At 39.0% G+C, this 21,929-nt stretch overlaps 1 protein-coding gene across 23 annotated transcripts in view; it reads right to left on the bottom strand.

Annotated features, from left to right (window-relative positions):
* LOC133605783 (neurexin-1a-like) overlaps nt 1–21,929 on the bottom strand; it is a 670,433-nt gene that overhangs the window by 195,680 nt on the left and 452,824 nt on the right. For all 23 annotated transcript variants that reach the window (XM_061959083.1, XM_061959095.1, XM_061959164.1 and 20 more), the window contains one exon: nt 16,948–17,129. In XM_061959083.1, coding sequence (XP_061815067.1) covers nt 16,948–17,129 — 182 coding nt within the window. The remainder of the gene's footprint in view (nt 1–16,947; nt 17,130–21,929) is intronic.

The raw sequence follows: 21,929 nt of genomic DNA, 5'->3' as shown, positions 1-21,929 counted from the left end.
GGGATTCTCGAAAGACAAATGCAATCAGAGTTAGTATGTAGATGCTGTTCAGCATGCTGCAATGGAGCAAGATAAAAGGAGTCTATTTTTATCTCACCCTGAGGGCAGGGGCAGCTGTGTCAAAAGTCAACAGCTATGTCCAATTCATGCTGCGCTGCTCCAGTCCCATAAACACACATATGTACAGACACCATGACATAAACCATACAATCTATGTGTTGTAAGAAGAAAAGAAAAAACACATAATTGACGCTATGAGAAAGCTGTGCTGATACAATACCAATGCATCTTTCAATTTGTAGGAATAAATAGAACGTAAATGCTTTTTAACCTTGTAACCCATACTTGAGTGAACACGGCTAACAATGTAACAGTGACGGACGATGAAATCAAATTTCCTTCATGTTATGTGTGGCAATACTGCCAAGACCATAACGTATTAATGCTCGGCTTTAAGAGTGGCGCTCAGCATTCACTGTGATTTGTTACACTAATAAAATTCAAGGCACGTCATTGTCCTGCACACACACACACACACACAAACGTCCCTTTTCACACACATGCAGCCATTCCTCTTCATGGGCCACTTGGCTTGGTCGTGGCAAAGAGCTTGAACAAATTGAGAAATGATTGGAATTGAAAGATGAGTAATGGTGATTCTAACGCAATATGGAGATGATAAGATTTGAGTCTTTGAGGTCAGGTACATCATCTGAGACGAGTGGCTGACTCAAGGGGTGGGACGGGATGCGGTTTACTCTCACATTCAAGGCATTTTACCCCCGATAACTCACTACAGCCACGTGTTTTAATACTACGTCCGCATTTCTATGAGATCTAACACTCAAAGTCTGTGTGTGAAGAACAGAAGGGAGCGTGTGAGCACTAGTGTCTCCATGCCGTCTCCTCGTCGGGATATGTGACGGAATCATCACAGAGGGACTAAATGAGGTCAGTGAAGCTCCCCCATCCGTTCCTTTCACTGCTGTCCTCGGTCAGCTTTTAACCCGCCATTACACCGGCAATAGCCTAGCTTCACGGAATTCCTTTTTCGGCAAACTGCAAGTGATAATGACCAGCACACAGCAATTTGACTATAACTACTACTGCGTGAAATGAGGTGAAGAGAAGGATCCAAGGAGAAAAGCATCTGGTTGCAGCACTAAAAGCCCAAAATATGTAATGCTGATTAGCTGTATCAATTTACACATTTACATTTTTAGCAGAACAATATAATACAAAACCCCTTTCCATATGAGTTGGGAAATTGTGTTAGATGTAAATATAAACGGAATACAATGATGTGCAAATCCTTTTCAACCCATATTCAATTGAATGCACTACAAAGACAAGATATTTGATGTTCAAACTCATAAACTTTATTTATTTTTTTGCAAATAATAATTAACTTAGAATTTCATGGCTGCAACACGTGCCAAAGTAGTTGGGAAAGGGCATGTTTACCACTGTGTTACATGGCCTTTCCTTTTAACAACACTCAGTAAACGTTTGGGAAATGAGGAGACACATTTTTTAAGCTTCTCAGGTGGAATTATTTCCCATTCTTGATGTACAGCTTAAGTTGTTCAACAGTCCGGGGATCTCCGTTGTGGTACTTTAGGCTTCATAATGCGCCACACATTTTCAATGGGAGACAGGTCTGGACTACAGGCAGGCCAGTCTAGTACCCGCACTCATTTACTATGAAGCCACGTTGATGTCACACGTGGCTTGGCATTGTTTTGCTGAAATAAGCAGGGGTGTCCATGGTAACGTTGCTTGGATGGCAACATATGTTGCTCCAAAACCTGTATGTACCTTTCAGCATTAATGGCGCTTTCACAGATGTGTAAGTTACCCATGTCTTGGGCACTAATACACCCCCATACCATCACAGATGCTGGCTTTTCAACTTTGCGCCTATAACAATCCTGATGGTTCTTTTCCTCTTTGGTCCGGAGGACACGACGTCCACAGTTTCCAAAAACAATTTGAAATGTGGACTCGTCAGACCAGAGAACACTTTTCCACTTTGTATCAGTCCATCTTAGATGAGCTCAGGCCCAGCGAAGCCGACGGCGTTTCTGGGTGTTGTTGATAAACGGCTTTCGCCTTGCATAGGAGAGTTTTAACTTGCACTTACAGATGTAGCGACCAACTGTAGTTACTAACAGTGGGTTTCTGAAATGTTCCTGAGCCCATGTGGTGATATCCTTTACATACTGATGTCGCTTGTTGATGCAGTACAGCCTGAGGGATCGAAGGTCACGGGCTTAGCTGCTTACATGCAGTGATTTCTCCAGATTCTCAGAACCCTTTGATGATATTACGGACCGTAGATGGTGAAATCCCTAAATTCCTTGCAATAGCTGTTTGAGAAAAGTTTTTCTTAAACTGTTCAACAACTTGCTCACGCATATGTTGACAAAGTGGTGACCCTTGCCCCATCCTTGTTTGTGTATGACTGAGCATTTCATGAAATCTACTTTTATACCCAATCATGGCACCCACCCGTTCCCAATTTGCCTGTTCACCTGTGGGATGTTCCAAATAATTGTTTGATGAGCATTCCTCAACTTTATCAGTATTTATTGCCACCTTTCCCAACTTCTTTGTCACGTGTTGCTGGCATCAAATTCTAAAGTTAATGATTATTTGCAAAAAAAAAATGTTTATCAGTTTGAACATCAAATATGTTGTCTTTGTAGCATATGCAACTGAATATGGGTTGAAAATTATTTGCAAATCATTGTATTCCGTTTATATTTACATCTAACACAATTTCCCAACTCATATGGAAACAGGGTTTGTATATTGTTGTTAAAGTATGTGACTGTATCTGAAAGTGATGTACTGGTTCTTCACTTTTGTCTGAATCAGTCGATGGGTTTGTAAACTTGGTACTGTTTTTTTTCACATGGTAAACTACTGGTAAATTATAATTCATAACAACAAAACACATCGGTCCGTAGCAGGTGCAAGAATGTAAATAGATAGAAGGCTTGTTGTATGAATATGTGAACAAAACAGGGTAAATATGCGCGACATGGATCAAAATTATACTTTGTGAAAGCATTTGTACAAGGGTTGTACGGTATACCAGTACCGCGATACTAATTAATCATATTCGGTACTATACCGCCTCTGAAAGGTACCGGTCTGCCAACCCGGCGCCCCCATCGTCGTCACATGGTGTCATTGCTGGTTTACAAGCAGACAAGCATGTTCGGCAGTGCACAATCACGGAGTACTTACAAGCAGACACAGTGTGTAGACAGAAAAGGGAGAACAGACGCATTTTGGCTTAAAAACTAACGATAAAGGTGAAGTTATAACACTGAAACGCCCACCGGAAGAGGTGCTTTAAGAATGGCTAGCTAGCCAGCGGCTAAAGTCCAGCCCTAGTCTGCAGTGTTTTAGCCACTTCTAAATCACTAATCCTTGCCTCCGTGGCGACAAATAAAGCAAGTTTCTTACAAGTATCATCCCTGCAGGACGAGGAATAGCTAAACATGCTTCACTACACACCCTAGCTCACCGGCGTCAAAATGTAAACAAACGCCATGGGTGGATCTACCCGTGACATCCACTGTAATGATGTCACGGGTATTTTTGGCATCACAACATATTTTTTCGTTTTTTTTTAACATTTATTATGTTTATAAACTCAGGAAATATGTCCCTGGACACATGAGGACTTTGAATATGACCAATGTATGATCCTGTAACTACTTTGTATTGGATTGATACCCAAATTTGTGGTATCATTCAAAACTAATGTAAAGTATCCAAACAACAGAAGAATAAGTGATTATTACATTTTAACAGAAGTGTCGATTGAACATGTTAAGAGAGAAAGTAAGCAGATATTAACAGTAAATGAACAAGTAGATTAATAATTAATTTTCTAGCACTTGTCTTTAATAATTTTGACAAAATAATAGAATGGAAAATGACACAATATGTGACTGCATATGTCAGCAGCTAAATTAGGAGCCTTTGTTTGCTTACTTACTATTAAAAGACAATTTAATTTAAATGTTTTATTAAAATAATTTTCTGATATAAGTGATTTTGCCCTCTTACAATTAAAATAACAAAAAAACATGTTTTTCATTACCTATGTGCTAGTATTGTATGTCTGCCTTTAAAAGAAATGTTACCCCTTTCAGAGATTACACTTAGTTCCTGTAACTTTCTGTCTGTAAAATACATCTTTTTATTAGCATTTATGAAATCTAGTGACAATATTTCATGAATAATATCCTTAGATTAACATTCTTAATAAATGGCAGTAAAATAAGCACACATCTGACAGTGGAGTCAAGAGTGTTACAACCTGGCATTTAGACATTGTGTGGCGTTTAGGTTGTCCAACTTTTTATGAGGCCTTAAACGCAGCACTGGCTAAATGCCATGAGTGCGTTTGTTGGTGCAGGTGAGAGAGCGAGCAGCTTCTGTTGAAACGACGGATGACAAAGTTGGTTTAAGCCTGGTTTGTATGGCAGACAATAACCAGTTTTTATAGATAAAAGTTTTTTTACTCATGTTTTTGGTGTGGTTACAAACAGTTTTGCTCAATAAAGTGATTGATGGAATTCCTGTCCGTAAAGTGTCTCGACAGACGATAATTGAACTGTGTTGACAAAGATTGTTTTATTCATTGGGGGCCACTCTTGTTGTCACCTGTCACTCACAAAGTTGCATTGCAAAATCTTACAGAATAAATTGTAATGTGTTTATTTTGTTTAAAGTTCAGATGGGATTTTTGATTTCCTGCGCGGCATTAATTTGCTGTGCGCAAAGGACGCGTGAGCGGTGCGCAATTGCGCAGGCGCGCACCTTAGAGGGAACGTTGTTGACAGCTATTTATTAGGTATTGTGTCAACCCAAAATTGGACCAAGGAAGGATTGCTCTCCCACCGTAACGGAACAAAGCTACATTTATTTTCAAATCACAATGCCACCTCTTTTACTTACTCTGTTTATATATGACCAAACGAGCTGCACTTAGGAAGTGAAGCAATGAACTTGACCAAATACAGCGAGTCTCTGAGTATAAGCACACTTAACGTTTCCAGCAGTCTGTTTTCACAAAGACAATTTTGGTCACAAAATGGATGAATGCAGATGCAGTAATCACAAAGATATTTATGTTTATGTTGACTTTATTTATAATGAGGGCCGCTCTCATGTCCCAATGTGTACTGCCACTGTTACCATAGCAATGGCTGAGGTTTCGCAAACTGTGAGGCGGCAACTGTGGAATAACGAACACATTAAAATGATTTAGAGGGGAATAGTGATTGCAAGTGCTGTGGAAGAAGAATAGCGGAGGGATGTGCTCAGAGTAAACAAATAGCACAGAGGCAGTGTATACCATAAATCCAGTGGCTATCGCATGAAGGTCTGCAGTGAGCATGGGAGGTAATTACTGGGTATGAGGCGTTAACAGGACTAGAAAGTAAGAATATGATCCATTCCCTGTGCAAGTGTGGTTTGAAAGGTGCATGGAGGTTAGCGTGACAAAGCCTGTCCCGAGAGGCCTGCAGCTCATCTCCCAGGTAACAATCTCACCTGAGAAAATCTGCTGTGGCCATCCATGCCGCCGTGCATATGCAGAACCACAAACTAAGATGCACAGACGACGGAACATTCCCCATCCCACATATTGTGCTTCTCCACATTTGTCATGGTTGTGCGATGCCTCGAGCTACTTTTCTTGATTAATGGGACAGGGAGCAAGAGTTGAAATTACAGTAAAATTGTGATCCACCAGTGGAAGAAAAACCCTCTTTCTGGTAGACAGCTAAAGAGAACCAAGGGGAGCAATGCTCCAGCAGCGAAGTCATTATTTCTCCACCATCCTCTCTCATCTATGGAATACATTAACTTCAGAGTATATTGTCTTAGCCTGAGTGCCTTCATGCTTGTTTTTTAAAGGCTTGTAGGCAATTAGAAGTAAGTGATAGAAGACGATACTTGGAAGAGTCCCCGGCCCCACACACGGAGGTTTGAGAGCCAGCACAAAACAAGCTCCGCGACCCCGAGGGGCTTTTGCCTGAGAAAAGAGGCGAGGCTTCTGTAATGCTCGTTGTTGCCGTTCATTGACAACAAAATATGAAAACAACTGAGATGCCGCCATTTCGTGCACTCAATGACTTGCTTAAAATAGACAGATGGGTTTCCTGTTGTCGACGTCTGTTCTAGTTAGAGCTGGAAAAATGAATGACGAATGCAATACCTTGAAAGTAAAAGTAAAATGTGCTTCCCTGTAGACGCCTGTCTTGAAATTACAGTGAACATTATTGGCATGTTAAAAATTAAATGTCATCCAAGCTCTCTACCTAATTTAAATAGTGCGATCCGTACCACGTTTACGCTTGTTTACTTTGGATCTTAGTAGAGCAGGTCCATAATGTATAGTGGGATTTTAACTTTTAGGACAAATTCTTTACAGAATTTGAATTATTTAGGAAGTTTATTCTTTTGCCTCGGTTTTCATACGCCCCAGGTTTAGTATGATTTGGTTATTGGGTGAAAATTTCCAGTAAAAATTTGAAAACATAAATCAAAAATGTATTTAGTATGATCAAACACGTGTGCTATTTTGCAGATCTAGCAGCAAATAAAGTTGCAGGTGTCAACACTTGATGAATATATTGAATACAAGAAGAAAGTCACACTGAAGGTCAATTCTCATTTTTTTGGCCATGTGTAAACTGTATCGGATTTTTTCATGTCTATGTGAAAACTGCAAACACAAATGTTTCAAATCTGACACAATCCTCTTTCAATATGTGGACATAAACCCCAGGCAATGGCAGTCTGAGTGCTGCAGTCATCTGACCAGTGACGTGCGGTCACTGGAGGCAGGTGAGGCGGGCCCTCACCTGCCATCATGGAAAGAAAAAAAATGTAAAAAGAAAAAAAAAAAATTAAATTGTTATATGTATTTAGTGATTATACTATAAAGTTATTTTCTATTTAACTTCACCAGTTTTAGATTATTTGTATTCAAAATCGCTGAATTTTCACATTTGCCGTTCAAATACTGAGAAGAGACTTGCGGTGAGTCAGCAGCCAGTTGAGGCACGTCACTGAGTTGAGCCTCACCATGGATTGCGCAATGACTCGGCTAACTGCTGGCCTGCTGTGCAGTGAGACCGTATTGCTATATGAATTATATTATACATTTCCATAGTTTAGTTAGCTGAGGTATATAATGTACAGTGTATTTTGTCAACAACTGTATGTGTGTAACGTATTTCTTGTGCTGAGCAATCATAAAACTGCTGCGAAGACGCACTGGGTGAGGCTCGCAGTAATCCCGCCTCCTGGTGCCAGTTGATGCACCCCTGCCGGAGAATGCACCCCCCGACGGGAGCGCCACACCAACCAAAGCCCAAACCCAAACCCTCCACGTGAAAGACCGAATCCACCCAAAAAAAAGTCACTTAACAAGAAGCCAAAAAGTGCAAAAACAACAATGCTCGCGCCGGAGGAGCCGTGAACGACTGCAGGGACACAACATTAGGTACACCTGCAGACTGCAGCACGGATTTCATATTTCATTCACAACTCCTCCAACACGAACACCACTGTTCCCTCACTTATAAGTAAAGGTAAGACCATAATAACCTTTTTTTAATTAAATGTGCTTTTTTGCGTGCTACAGTTTGTATGTGTAAAGTTAAAGTTAAGTTAAAGTACCAATGATTGTCACACACACACAGACTAGGTGTAATGAAATGTGTCCTCTGCATTTGACCCATCCCTTGTTCACCCCCAGGGAGGTGAGGGGAGCAGTGGGCAGCAGCGGCGCCGCGCCCGGGAATAATTTTTGGTGATTTAACCCCCAATTCCAACCCTTGATGCTGAGTGCCAAGCAGGGAAGAATTCTGGTATGAGCTTTTAAACATAACCCGTTAACTGCTGCCAATCAAATGGTGAATAAGATACTCTTTAGGGTTCATATGTTTGTAAATCTGACTGTGATGAAGTCAGTGCCTCACCAGCCATGAACCTCACCGCACGTCACTGCATCTGACCCACATGTCATCAAAAAGTGACAAACTGTCATGTTAAGATATTTAATGTTTGTAGTTTTTTGGGTACACTGACGTGGCACACTGACAAAGCTTAACCTATTGTTACTATAACAATCTACAAGGTTCATATAGTTGGCCTCTCTTTCTTCCCCTCCATTTATCTACTTTATTTTGTATTTTAAGTTATCATTACATATATATATATATATATATATATATATATATATATATATATATATATACATATATATATATATATATATATATATTTTTTTTTTATATATATATATATATATATATATATATATATATATATATATATATATATATTGTTGCATTTGAACAATTGTATTGTTGATAATAGAGGCAATTATTGTTATTATTCATTATCAATAGTGCTATTTCTATTGGTATTTGTACTGCTCCATTTGTAGTGTAATAATGTTCATTATCATTTCTGTATTATTATTTTTTTCACTTACCACTTCTTTGCTATCACTTTTACAATCATGTTTGTACATATCCTATTTGCTGATGTTGTTCTGTTGTTGTTGTTATTGTTGTTGTGTTTGCTGTTGTTGTTTTTGTCTCTCTGTCTTATCCCCCTCTTGTCACTGCAATTTCCCCCTCTGTCTTCCTTTTTTTCTCTTTCTATCCCCTCCTGCTCTGGCCCGGCTGCACCAAATTATAATATAAATACATTTAATAAAGTCAAATACCGGTACAAATAATGCAACAAGAGAAGTATCCCACACTTCTCTTTTGTAAAGTAAATTTGTACAACCGATATGGGCATCTACATCAACAATCAATCAATCAATCAATGTGTATTTATATAGCCCTAAATCACAAGTGTCTCAAAGGGCTGCACAAGCCACAACGACATCCTCGGTACAGAGCCCACATAAGGGCAAGGAAAAACTCACCTCAGTGGGTGAGTTTATATCAATATGATTTACCTGAGTAGGTAACCATCACAGGACAAAAAATTTAAACTTTTTTTTTTTTTTTTTTAAGTTTGTAGTTTTTTTCCTGTCATTTTGGTCGCTCTGTTTTTTACCTGTTTTGTGGACCTTACTGGGCTTGATGAGGGGGCCGAGCTAGGAGTGACACCTGAGACCGATCATGCAGTTAGGCCTTCTTACAGTAAGCAGTGTTCTGCCTTTTGTTGGCGTGGATCGTTGCTTAGATTGTCTGACCGTCTTGTCCTGATTTATGTATGTATTATTAGGCATATTTTTACTCCCTTGTTTCTGTTTTGTTCTGTTTCTAGTCTGTTGCTTTTCTGGCTTTGCGACACGTTTGTTTGTTACATTTTTCCAAGCAGTGCTGCTTCGCTTTTTAGTTGTGGACTTTTAAAAATGTATTTCCAGCCTTTATCGCCTTTGTGTTTTTTTAAAGGCCTACTGAAACCCACTACTACCGACGACGCAGTCTGATGAATGAATGATGAAATCTTAACATTGCAACACATGCCAATACAGTGCAATTTTAAATTTTGCGCGAAATATCCTGCTGAAAACCTCTCGCTATGATGACGGCTGCGCGTGACGTCACGGATTGTAGAGGACATTTTGGGACAGCATGGTGGCCAGCTATTAAGTCGTCTGTTTTCATCGCAAAATTCCACAGTATTCTGGACATCTGTGTTGGTGAATCTTTTGCAATTTGTTCAATGAACAATGGAGACAGCAAAGAAGAAAACTGTAGGTGGGAAGCGGTGTCTTGCGGCAGGTGTTGTGCCGGATAACGCACCCCCGCCGTAGAATGCACCCCCTGACTGTTGTGCCGGATAACACAGCCGGTGTTTCATTGTTTACATTCCCGAAAGATGACAGTCAAGCTTTACCATTGGCTTGTGGAGAACTGGGACAACATAGACTCTTACCAGAAGGACTTTGAGTTGGATACGCAGACGCGGTACCGTGAGTACGCATGCAGCTGCGGCTTCCAAACATTTGATCGCTTGCCCGTACGTGCGTGCCGCTATGTGCATGTCACGTACGTAACTTTGAGGACTTTGGGGAAATATATGTGCTGTATGAACTTAAAGGGAGGTGAACGGTACTTGGGGCTGTGGGATCGAGTGTGTTGTGCAGTGGTTTGAGTTGTATTGGCGTAAACTGTCGTTTGTGAGTTATATTTTTGGGTGGAATCGATTATTTCTTCGGGGAAAATTTGTTTCAGTTTTCATACGATTCGGTTTTTAAATGACTTTTTTTGGAACAGATTTCTAACGGAAACTTCTGTATTTGCAAGTGACTCATATCCAATATAACTGAGTTTACAACACATTTACAGCTTACAACATGCTCAGTGGCCTTGTGGTTAGAGTGTCCGCCCTGGTATCGGTAGGTTGCGAGTTCGAACTCCGACCGAGTCATACCAAACTCTATAAAAATGGGACCTGTTACCTCCCATTACTCAGCATCAAGGGTTGGAAATGGGGGTTAAATCACCAAATCATTCCCGAGCGCGGCGCACACTGCTCCACACTGCTCCCCTCACCTTCCCGGGGGTGAATATAGGGATGGGTCAAAAGCAGAGGACATATTTCACCACACCTAGTGTGTGTGTGTGTGTGTGTGACAATCGTTGGGACTCTAACTTTAACTTCCACATTCCAACCATATTCAATAGTCTGTTCTTCAAGATAGTTTAGATTTACCACAAAAATACACTTTACCCAACAATCTCATTGGCAGAGTACTGATTCATATCTATCTTTTAGGAACATTTAAAAGAGACCTAGTTTTTTATCTGAGAATAACTATTTTCTTTTTACGATGGCGTGACCAGAGGTGGGTAGAGTAGCCAGAAATTGTACTCAAGTAAGAGTACTGTTACTTTAGAGATGTATTACTCACAAAATCAAGACAGAAGAATATGTAAAGACAAACGATGTGCCTAAATATTTTTTACTGCTCAGTGGCCTCGTGCTTAGAGTGTCCGCCCTGAGATCGGTAGGTTGTGGGTTCAAACCCCGGCCGAGTCATACCAAAGACTATAAAAATGGGACCCATTACCTCCCTGCTTGGCACTCAGTATCAAGGGTTGGAATTGGGGGTTAAATCACCAAAAATGATTCCCGGGCGCGGCCACCGCTGCTGCCCACTGCTCCCCTCACCTCCCAGGGGGTGATCAAGGGTGATGGGTCAAATGCAGAGAATAATTTCGCCACACCTAGTGTGTGTGTGACAATCATTGGTACTTTAACTTTACTTTACTTTAAGTAAAAGTAAGGAGTAGTCACCCAAATATTTACTTGAGTAAAAGTAAAAAGTATGTTGTGAAAAAACTACTCAAGTACTGAGTAACATACACACACACACACATATATATATATATATATATATATATATATATATATATATATATATATATATATATATACAGTATATAATTTATATGTATTTATTTAGCTGTTTTTGTTTACATGTTAAAGATGTTTTAATGAATATACATGCATGTTTAACATATAGATTCCTTTCTTTCATGAAGACAAGAATATACGTTGGTGTATTACCTTCCATATTCGTTTTTATACACTTTACAAGAAATATATTGGCGTCAAACTCCTTAGCTTGCTAGCTTGTTTGCGCTGGCTTTCGGAGACTCTTGTTTTGAAAGTGCAGGCGCGATGGAGCGGCACTTTTATTGTGAAGACAGGAACGTCCTCATGTGCAGTCAGTCTTTAGGCTTTTGACGGGATGTCCGGTTGAAATAAAAAAAGTATCTTTTTTCCTTCACACTTTTGATTGATTGATTGGAACTTTTATTAGTAGATTGCACAGTACAGTACATATTCCGTACAATTGACCACTAAATGGTAACACCCGAATACGTTTTTCAACTTGTTTAAGTCAGGTCATGTGACCACCTGGCTCTGTTTGATTGGTCCAACGTCACCAGTGACTGCATCTGATTGGTGGAACAAAGTGAAACGTCACCAGTAAGGCAGGCACTTTGAAGGTCTGTCTGACAGACCAAAACAAACAAAGCGTGCATTAACAGATCGATAAAAATTAGTAGCGAGTAGCGAGCTGAATGTAGATAAAAGTAGCAGAGTAAAAGTAGCGTTCCTTCTCTATAAATATACTTAAGTAAAAGTAAAAGTATGTTGCATTAAAACTACTCTTAGAAGTACAATTTATCCCAAAAGTTACTCAAGTAGATGTAACGGAGTAAATGTAGCGCGTTACTACCCACTTCTGGGCGTGACCTATATCCTAAGTGGGCTACACAGAGGGGAAAAAAAACATCTAAATTACGGCACATAAATCATGCAGTCTAACTCCAGTCATTTTTACGATGTAGTCTCCATTTAATAGATGTGAGGATATCAACAAGATATTTTTCAATTAAATCAGATACGCATCTTGGGAAATTATCTTAATTGCATTCACCAAACAAGTAATGATGGACGTCGTGATTATAGTTAGCATCCAGTCCACATTGAATGCATAATGTCACTGTGGAGATTTATCATTTAAGCATTTGGATTGCGAGGTTTTATTTATCGTGCACGGACAAAGTGGTTTATTACCGTCTCAGATGTGCTTATGAAAACAGTACATCTTTGGGCTGTAGACACTGAAGAGAGTTTTCATACAGCGGCAGGCCAAAAAGACTGAAACAGGATTAGAAACGGAGTCCTTTGCCACGCCATATGAGCTACAGTGATGAGCCTGAGGAGAGCGATCATTGTACGTTTGATGGTTCACTGACTTCATTGTCATTGTCTTTATCAGCAACTGAGAGGGAGAGACGGGGGAGCGATCACAATTCCGTTGAGGTGCATTTAAATCATCGTCCTCGCATATTACACGGAATGTTTCTTCTTAGAAAAAAGTGTGAGCTGAGATTGTGTGTCCTTCAAGGTCCAATGGGTCTCCTGTCATCGTGAAATGGAAGTCAGAGATTAGGTGTGTGAGAGGGTGTGCAAACCAAAATATGGACTAATCCCATCTCATACTCTACAGCTGAATATATTCTCCTCCTCTGCAAGAGAAGTTGAAGTAACACGAGGAAAAAAAGGGGGCGCCCTTGGGAATCAGCCCTGACAATGGCAATCAGAGAGAATGCATTATAATGCTTCGTATTTACTGAACACTTAGTTGCGGAGCTATTTTATATGTAAAACACCCGAGTGTATAAACAAGTCGATTAATAAAATACATGAACATGACATTCAGTCTGGTTGCGCCTCCGTTGAGCATCATGAAATCTCAATTGACTCCTCATTTTCTCTAATGAAATGCAAAGCCTCCAAAATATTGTGTGTTAATAAATAAATAATTAGGGGTAGGCATCCGTGGTGACTGCTGATGCGAGAGGAGACGGGATTCTCACAACCCACTGCCCCTGCCTGTAGAACACGCCTTATCAACGGTTTCTCCCTGTCAATGGGGCGCTGCAACACGGCGTAACACAGGAATCTGCTGTAAGCTGCAGGAGCTCTCCTACCCGTTTAACACACCAAGACGTCCCCTTTGCCCGTGCATGCCCTCATCACCAGAGTGCACAGTGGAAATTAAACCTATTGAACCCTTTCTTCGATGCCAATTAAGATGGTTTTACAGTAGGAAGGGGATTCATTTGGCCCCATTCATCACGGTTTATCTGACACATGAAACGTGACAAATTGGGGAGTGGCGTGGCTCAGTTGGTAGAGTAGCCCTGCCAGTAATTTGAGGGTTCCTAGGTTCAATTCCAGCTACCGCCACCCTAGCCACTTCCGTTGTGTCCTTGTGCAAGACACTTTACCCACCTGCTCCCAGTGCCACCCACACTGGTTTTTAATGTAGATAATGGGTTTCCCTATGTGAAGCGCTTTGAGTCTTGAGAGAAAAAGCGCTATATAAATCTTCACTTCACTATCCACTTTAGCCGCCTGACGGCAGTGGTGTTTTCAGTTTCAAGTTTGACCACAGCGTCAGTTGCTATGAAGCGTGGCGTGGCACTAATATATATATATATATATATATATATATATATATATATATATATATATATATATATATATATATATATATATATACATACATATATATTAGCTTAGCTTGCAATCACGCATTGGCCAAATATGCCTGATTTGTACTCCGACAAGTCAATAACAACAGCAAAGCTCACCTTGGTGCCTTCACACACAACATACAAGGTTTGGTGGACAAAATGAGACAAAGGAGTGGCATAAAACACGTCTTACTGTGGCAGCGTCGAAGAATGTTGTACGTGTAAACAAACAACACCTTAGTTACATAAATCACAGTACGAAAAAAAAAAATGTAACTGCCAAGAAAGAGAGGACCTAAAGGGGTGCCTTGAAGATGAATTCTTAGTTCATTAACATATTAATTCATACCAAATATATAACAGGTATAAAAGAAAGTGCATCTCTATCCTCCTTTAAAACCGCAATAAAAGTTCACCTCCAGGCAGCTACAACCCTAAACTAACACCATCCCCAGATTGTTAATAATCAAATGTAAACAATCAAATGCAGATACTTTTTCTTATGCCTTCTGATCTCTCTCTCTCTCTCTCTGCCCACTACTTGCTGTCCATATCCTACCAAGTCAGACCTACACTGTTCCAATATCCATTTCTCTGTTCTCAATTGTTGAAGACTGATGATAACAACCAAACCTAACAACCCCCCCCCCCCCACCCCCACCCCCCACCCACCCCGGATTGTAAATAATGTAAATAATTCAATGTGATTATCTTGTGTGATGACTGTATAATGATGATAGTATATATCTGATAGTATACATCTGTATCATGAATCAATTTAAGTGGACCCCGACTTAAACAAGTTGAAAAACGTATTCGGGTGTTACCATTTAGTGGTCAATTGTACGGAATATGCACTTCACTGTGCAACCTACTAATAAAAGTCTCAATCAATCAATCAAATAATACAGTTTTTTATTTGCATTTCTCGTCATCATCTAGTAACAGCATTCAATTATTAATATCTATAAATTAACATCTCTAATGAATGTCAATAGCACTAAACTGACCAGTAAAATAAATGTCACCTTTTTTTTTTGCCCGTTTTTTTCACTTCTCCAGGTTGATGACTTTGTCTGCTTTTTGCTTTGATTTTATTCAGCTAGTCCAAATGTGTCACTTTTAAACAGTTTTTGCAGGTTGCTGCGATACATACAATTCATTAAACTCTTTCACAAACTGTACTTGATGCTTGAACTGTTGCACAAAAATCCACAAGTTGTGAGATTTTCTTTTCTTTAGCTCATCACATCAGAGTGCTGCAGCCACCATATCTGAAAATGTGCTGATTGTTTAGAAGTTTTTGTTTCGTGCTGTACTTGAATTCACTGTTAATGGCATTCATATGTGGGTGGTGGAGAATAACCTCATAATTATTTTCCGATATGTATTGTACATGGATCCATACTCAAAATTAATGTCTGAGCTCAGTGCTTTAATGTCAAATGCAGACCACTCGTTCAATTCATCCTCTGGAAAACGACCATCCAAGTGATCACAGAGCTCGCGGATAACAAGAGTAATCTCCCTGGTATTCTGCAGCTGATGAAAAATTTGCTTTATACATCCGACACAACATACAAACCCACAAAACAAGTCAACATGTACAGCACGTACGTACGTCGATAGAAAATATATGGCTATGGATTCGATTGGCTGCATAAGTAAACATGTGTTGTAAACTGCATTGTCGTCCTTGTCCTGTCATCAGTTGTTACCGCTGGTTGTATTAAACTCATTAAGTTGTAATGCAAAGTGGTACATAGTTAATATATGTGTTTATTTTTTACAGTTCAAGCTGAGTTTTAACTTAAGATTTACAGTGCGTGTCAGATGTGGAAGCAGTGCACACTTGCACAAGCGTGCACCTTAGATGGAACATTGGGTATAACTTACAAAATACCTCAGACTTCTGTACAAAAGGGAGTAGTGTTGTCTCGACAACAATATTTTGATACCGGTTTTTAGAGGCGGTATAGTACCGAATATGATTCATTAATATCGCGGTACTATACAATACAGGTATAACATACAACCCCTACTTCAAATATAGCTGGAGTCTACCACAAACTCACAAGGCATACTTCGACATTCACACCTGCAGTTACGGTGTGTGAACCCAGAGTGGCTCTAATAATGCCATCCATGAAAACCACCATACGATCAATGACAAACACAACCCATTCTGCCAGTTTCGTGTTGGTTATTTAGGTTGTTAATAGAGATGTCCGATAATATCGGCCCATAAATGCGTTAAAATGTAATATCGGAAATTATCAGTATCGTTTTTTTTTATTATCAGTATTGTTTTTTATTTTTATTTTATTTTTTTATTATTAAATCAACATAAACAACACAAGATACACACTTCTTTCTGTTATTAATATTCTGGTTCCTACATTATATATCAATATATATCAATACAGTTTGCAAGGTATACAGTCCGTAAGCACACATGATTGTGCGTGCTGCTGGTCCACTAATAGTACTAACCTTTAACAGTTACTTTTACTAATTTTCATTAATTACTAGTTTTTATGTCACTGTTTTTATATTGTTTTACTTTCTCTTTTATTCAAGAAAATGTTTTTATTTTATTTATCTTATTTATTTTTTATTTTTTTTATAGTACCGTATTTTTCGGAGTATAAGTCGCACCGTAGTATAAGTCGCACTTATACTACGACTTATAGTCCGAAAAATACGGTACCTTATCTTCACCATACCTGGTTGTCCAAATTAGCCATAATAATGTGTTAATTCCACAACTGCATATATCGGTTGACATCGGTATCGGTAATTAAAGAGTTGGACAATATCGGAATATCGGCAAAAAAACATTATCGGACATCCCTAGTTGTTAACAAGTTTTCCTACTTACGATGTGCAGTTTCAAGAAGTCTCCAAGACCAGAGGAGCTATCCACTCTTACAAGGACAGCATCCTTCAGATGGGTGCTGAAGCCAATGGCGAGACGATCTGCCCTCGTGCTGGGCCGGTCATTTGGCGGCCATGTGTATGTGATCAGTCCACCGTCTCGCCCGAATATGTACGTTGTTCCAGCTGGAGAAACAAACGGGAGAAAAACAGACACAATAAGTTAATAGGGTAAAGTTGTTTTCCCCTCTGTGACGTTGAGAAAAGATTTCCTATCTGTGAATTGGACTGTTGCCACTTTATTCATAGTGCTCAGCTGTAGTGCTATGCCTCTGGAGGCAAAAGATGCATCTGAATGCAAGTGAGTGTGAAGCCATGTCTCCGTTGCCCAAGTAACCGGCGTGCACCGCCATGTCTCTCGCGCTTCATTAGCAGCCTCAAAGGCGGCTCCATTATTGACTGACTTGTCCAATTATGCCTTTTGGTGACCTCTGTGCCAGCAATTTCCTGAATACCTGAATTACATTGTTGTCTTTAGGAGTGCATCAACATGACCTGTAATATAGCGGAGCCATTATAATTAACTCGCTATTTAGTGCCAGAGGTCCCCGCGGCGTGAAGCCAATGATAGTTGGCACTGATCGCTTCTCAAATAATGAAGGCAGTGGTCAGTTGGAAGTGATCTGTAGGAAAATGACGGACAATACATTGCAAGGGTGTTTGATGCTTTTTAGCATCACATTTGCAGGGTGCTGAAACTCAAATAAATGTTTTACTTTGACCATACTTGCCAACCTTGAGACCTCCGATTTCGGAAGGTGGGGGGGGGCGTGGTTGGGGCGGGGGCGTGGTTAAGAGGGAAGGAGTATATTTACAGCTAGAATTCACCAAGTCAAGTATTTCATATATATATATATATATATATATATATATATATATATATATATATATATATATATATATATAAGAAATACTTCATTTCATATATATATATATATATATATATATATATATATATATATATATATATATATATATATATATATATATATATATATATATATATAAGAAATACTTGACTTTCAGTGAATTCTAGCTATATATATATATATATATATATATATATTTATTTTATTATATATATATACATATATATATATATATATATATATATATATATATATATATATATATATATATAAATAAGAGAAATACTTGAATTTCAGTGTTCATTTATTTACACATATACACACACATAACACTCATCTACTCATTGTTGAGTTAAGGGTTGAATTGTCCATCCTTGTTCTATTCTCTGTCACTATTTTTCTAACCATGCTGAACACCCTCTCTGATGATGCATTCTGATTTGTCTCCTTGTTGTGTGCGCAGCTGTGCACTCTTTAAAAGCCGTAGATGTTATTGTCACATATGCATGTACAGTAGATGGCAGTATTGCCCTGTTTAAGAGTGTCACAACATTGTTGTTTACGGCAGACGAACTGCTTTACGGTAGACGAAAACGTGACTGCTGTTGTTGTGTGTTGTTGCCGCGCTGGGAGGACGTTAGTGAAACTGCCTAACAATAAACCCACATAAGAAACCAAGAACTCGCCCACCATCATTCTACAGTTATATTGTCATTGGGCAGGCACGCTGTTTTATTGTGGGAAAGCGGACGTGAAAACAGGCTGTCGACACGTCACTCAGGTCCGCCTGAATTTCGGGAGATTTTCGGGAGAAAATTTGTCCCGGGAGGTTTTCGGGAGAGGCGCTGAAATTCGGGAGTCTCCCGGAAAATCCGGGAGGGTTGGCAAGTATGACTTTGACCCAAACTTTCACAATACAGTAGCGGCCTGATCTTCTAAGATCCCAACCAACGCACTCACGATATGTAATCCAGTCGCAATACAATGTATATTGCAATAATTTGTTTTATGCCTCCCCTTAACTCCAACAGCTATAAAATTAATTTTATAATGTTATATATATATATATATATATATATATATATATATATATATATATATATATATATATATATATATATATATATATAGTAATTGATTGGATAAAACCAGTAAGTGATCTGTTTATTAAAAAAATGGAAAATGAATGCAGCTGCTCTCTTAGCATAAAAATCTACTATTTTCATTAAGATTTAGACAAGGAGCTATAAGGTTGCATCTGTTTGTGAGAGTAAGGAGAATGCCAGCAATAGTGCGTGAGGGAGTGTGATCATATTTATAGGAGGTAGGGAGTTAACAGCCGCAGTTAGCACAATGGATTTATAAATCATTCTGACTGTAATTCCAATATTTTAGTGTAAACTAGTTCACAGGGCTATAAAGCTATCAATAAATGTTGCAGTTATATTACGTTTGTTTTCTTCCATCTGGCTTTTGCTCCACACAAGAGTGATATACTGAAAGAGTGCCGTTCTGCTGTCAGGGTCCCTTCTCATTTTCCTCCATGCTGTCATGCATTTGCTAAAACAAATAGCATCAGTAATTAACAATAATCAACGGATGATGTCTGACCAGCAGACCGATGGTGGGATGTATTACATTATTAAAACATAATGGAATAAGACCGTTAGCGGCCTTGTTCCCCGCGTGGATTTAGTGTTTTGATGTCGTCTACAAATGAAAATACATTGTGTAATATATTTGAAAAGCTGACATCATTTCTTTTTTATTAAGTCTCGAGGCTATACGGCTGAAAACCAGCCCGTCCCCCCCCTAATACATGTCAGATGTTGGCCTCCTAACAGAGCAATCTCGTGCTGGCCTGTTGTCACTGTCTCGGAGTTTTCCTCGGAGCTACCAAACACTTGCTCCGTGTAGCAGATTATTATAATTAAGCTCTTCTAAATCATGTCAGGGTTGCGCTCACAAAGCCTTCTAGCAGTCATGCTTTCTCTGCTCTTGATATGACACTCACTTTAGCCACATGGCATTATATTTGCCTCCCAAAAATCCTTGAAATCATCGCAGATGCTGTGGTGGAATGGAATGAAATTAAAACAGCATGTTGAGGGATCAAATGGTTTATAGACCTACTAATAAGCGCACCCGGAATTAGATGAATGATCTTCAACTGATGCAAAATTCCTCAAGGGAGTGTTGCGGATTAACAGAGTGAAACATGGTTAATATGCACCTACACACCAATGCAGCAGCGTGAAACTGCGGTAGTGGGAGAAATTGTGCTTTGACATTTTGTCCTCTCCTCATTTCCTCCTCGTGAACTCATTACCGTAACAGTGTTTGTAGTTCTTCAATATTTAACAAGTTTTACTCCGAACTCACAGTTGAATAAAAAAACAAATGAAAGGACCTGCTGTCAAAATGTAACATGCTTGTTTACAAGTTCTTCAAGGACTTGGTCAACAGGGCTACCTATTATTCTTCTGTGCGGAAAAGTTCAAGTTAAGGTTAAAGTTCCAATGATTGCCACGCACACACTGGGTGTGGTGAAATTTGTCCTCTGCATTTGACCTATCCCCATGTTCACCACCTGGGAGGTGAGGGGAGCAGTGAGCAGCAGCGTGCGCCGCGCTCAGGAATCATTTGGTGATTTAACCCTCAATTCCAACCCATGATGCAGAGTGCCAAGCAGGGAGGCAATTGGTCCCATTTTTTGAAGTCTTTGGTATGACTCGGCCGGGGTTTGAACTCACAACCTCCCAGTCTCAGGGCGGACACTCTAACCACAAGGCCACTGAGCTGGAAGAGCAGCACAATTTCCCAACAAATTTGAATTAAAGTTAATTTAAAGAGCTATTGGTGAACTGTCTAACTATTTATTGTTCATTTTTATTGACAAAGTGAATTATTTGTAATTGCTGGTTTACATGCCTGGTTTAAATTGTTGGTAACACTTTAGTATGGGGAACAAATTCTAAGTAAGAAAGACTTGGGGGTTAAATCACCAAACACTGCTGCTGCCCACTGCTCCCCTCACGTCCCAGGGGGTGATCAAGGGTGATGGGTCAAATGCAGATAATAATTTCGCCACACCTAGTGTGTGTGTGACTATCACTGGTACTTTAACTTTAACTTTTTGATTTAGAGTTATTTTGACACTAGGGGAACATATAAGGGTTAGGGTTAGGGTTAGGATTACTAATAAGCAATGATTCTGAGGTTATTGAGGGAAGACTCTTAGTTAATTATTTGAACTAAGCAAAATTATCTGCCAATAGAACAAAAAAATTTGGCTTGTCAAGACTTTCCAAAACAAGTAAAAATAGCTAACGTCAATGAAAACAAAAATACCTTAAAATAAGTATATTCTCACTAATAACAAGTGCAATGTTCTTGGTAGAAAAAAACAAGAGACCTTTTTGCTCGATATGTTGAAAGATATTCTTAAATTAAGCAAATGCTAGTGCCATTATCTTGACATAATGATATGCGCTCGGCATCATGATTTTTTTTTTCATGCTTGAAGTAAGAAATTATTACTTTAAAAAAGTAGTTTTATACTTGTGTGTAGGGATGTCTGATAATGGCTTTTTGCCGAAATCCGATATTCCAATATTGTCCAACTCTTTAATTACCGATACCGATATCAACCGATATATGCAGTCGTGGAATTAACACATTATTATGCCTAATGTGGACAACCAGGTATGGTGAAGATAAGGTACTTTTAAAAAAAATTAATAAAATAAGATAAATAAATTAAAAACATTTTCTTGAATAAAAAAGAAAGTAAAACAATATAAAAACAGTTACATAGAAACTAGTAATTAATGAAAATTAGTAAAATTAACTGTTAAAGGTTAGTAGTATTAGTGGGCCAGCAGCACGCACAATCATGCGTGCTTACGGACTGTATCCCTTGCAGACTGTATTGATATATATTGATATATAATGTAGGAACCAGAATATTAATAACAGAAAGAAACAACCCTTTTGTGTGAATGAGTGTGAATGAGTGTAAATGGGGGAGGGAGTTTTTTTGGGTTAGTGCACTAAT

The sequence above is a fragment of the Nerophis lumbriciformis genome, linkage group LG02 (assembly GCF_033978685.3).
Source record: "Nerophis lumbriciformis linkage group LG02, RoL_Nlum_v2.1, whole genome shotgun sequence".
Classification (NCBI taxonomy): Eukaryota; Metazoa; Chordata; class Actinopteri; order Syngnathiformes; family Syngnathidae; genus Nerophis; species Nerophis lumbriciformis.
The sequence above is the reverse complement of the archived record's forward strand: the minus strand, read 5'-3'. Positions and strand labels throughout refer to the sequence as shown.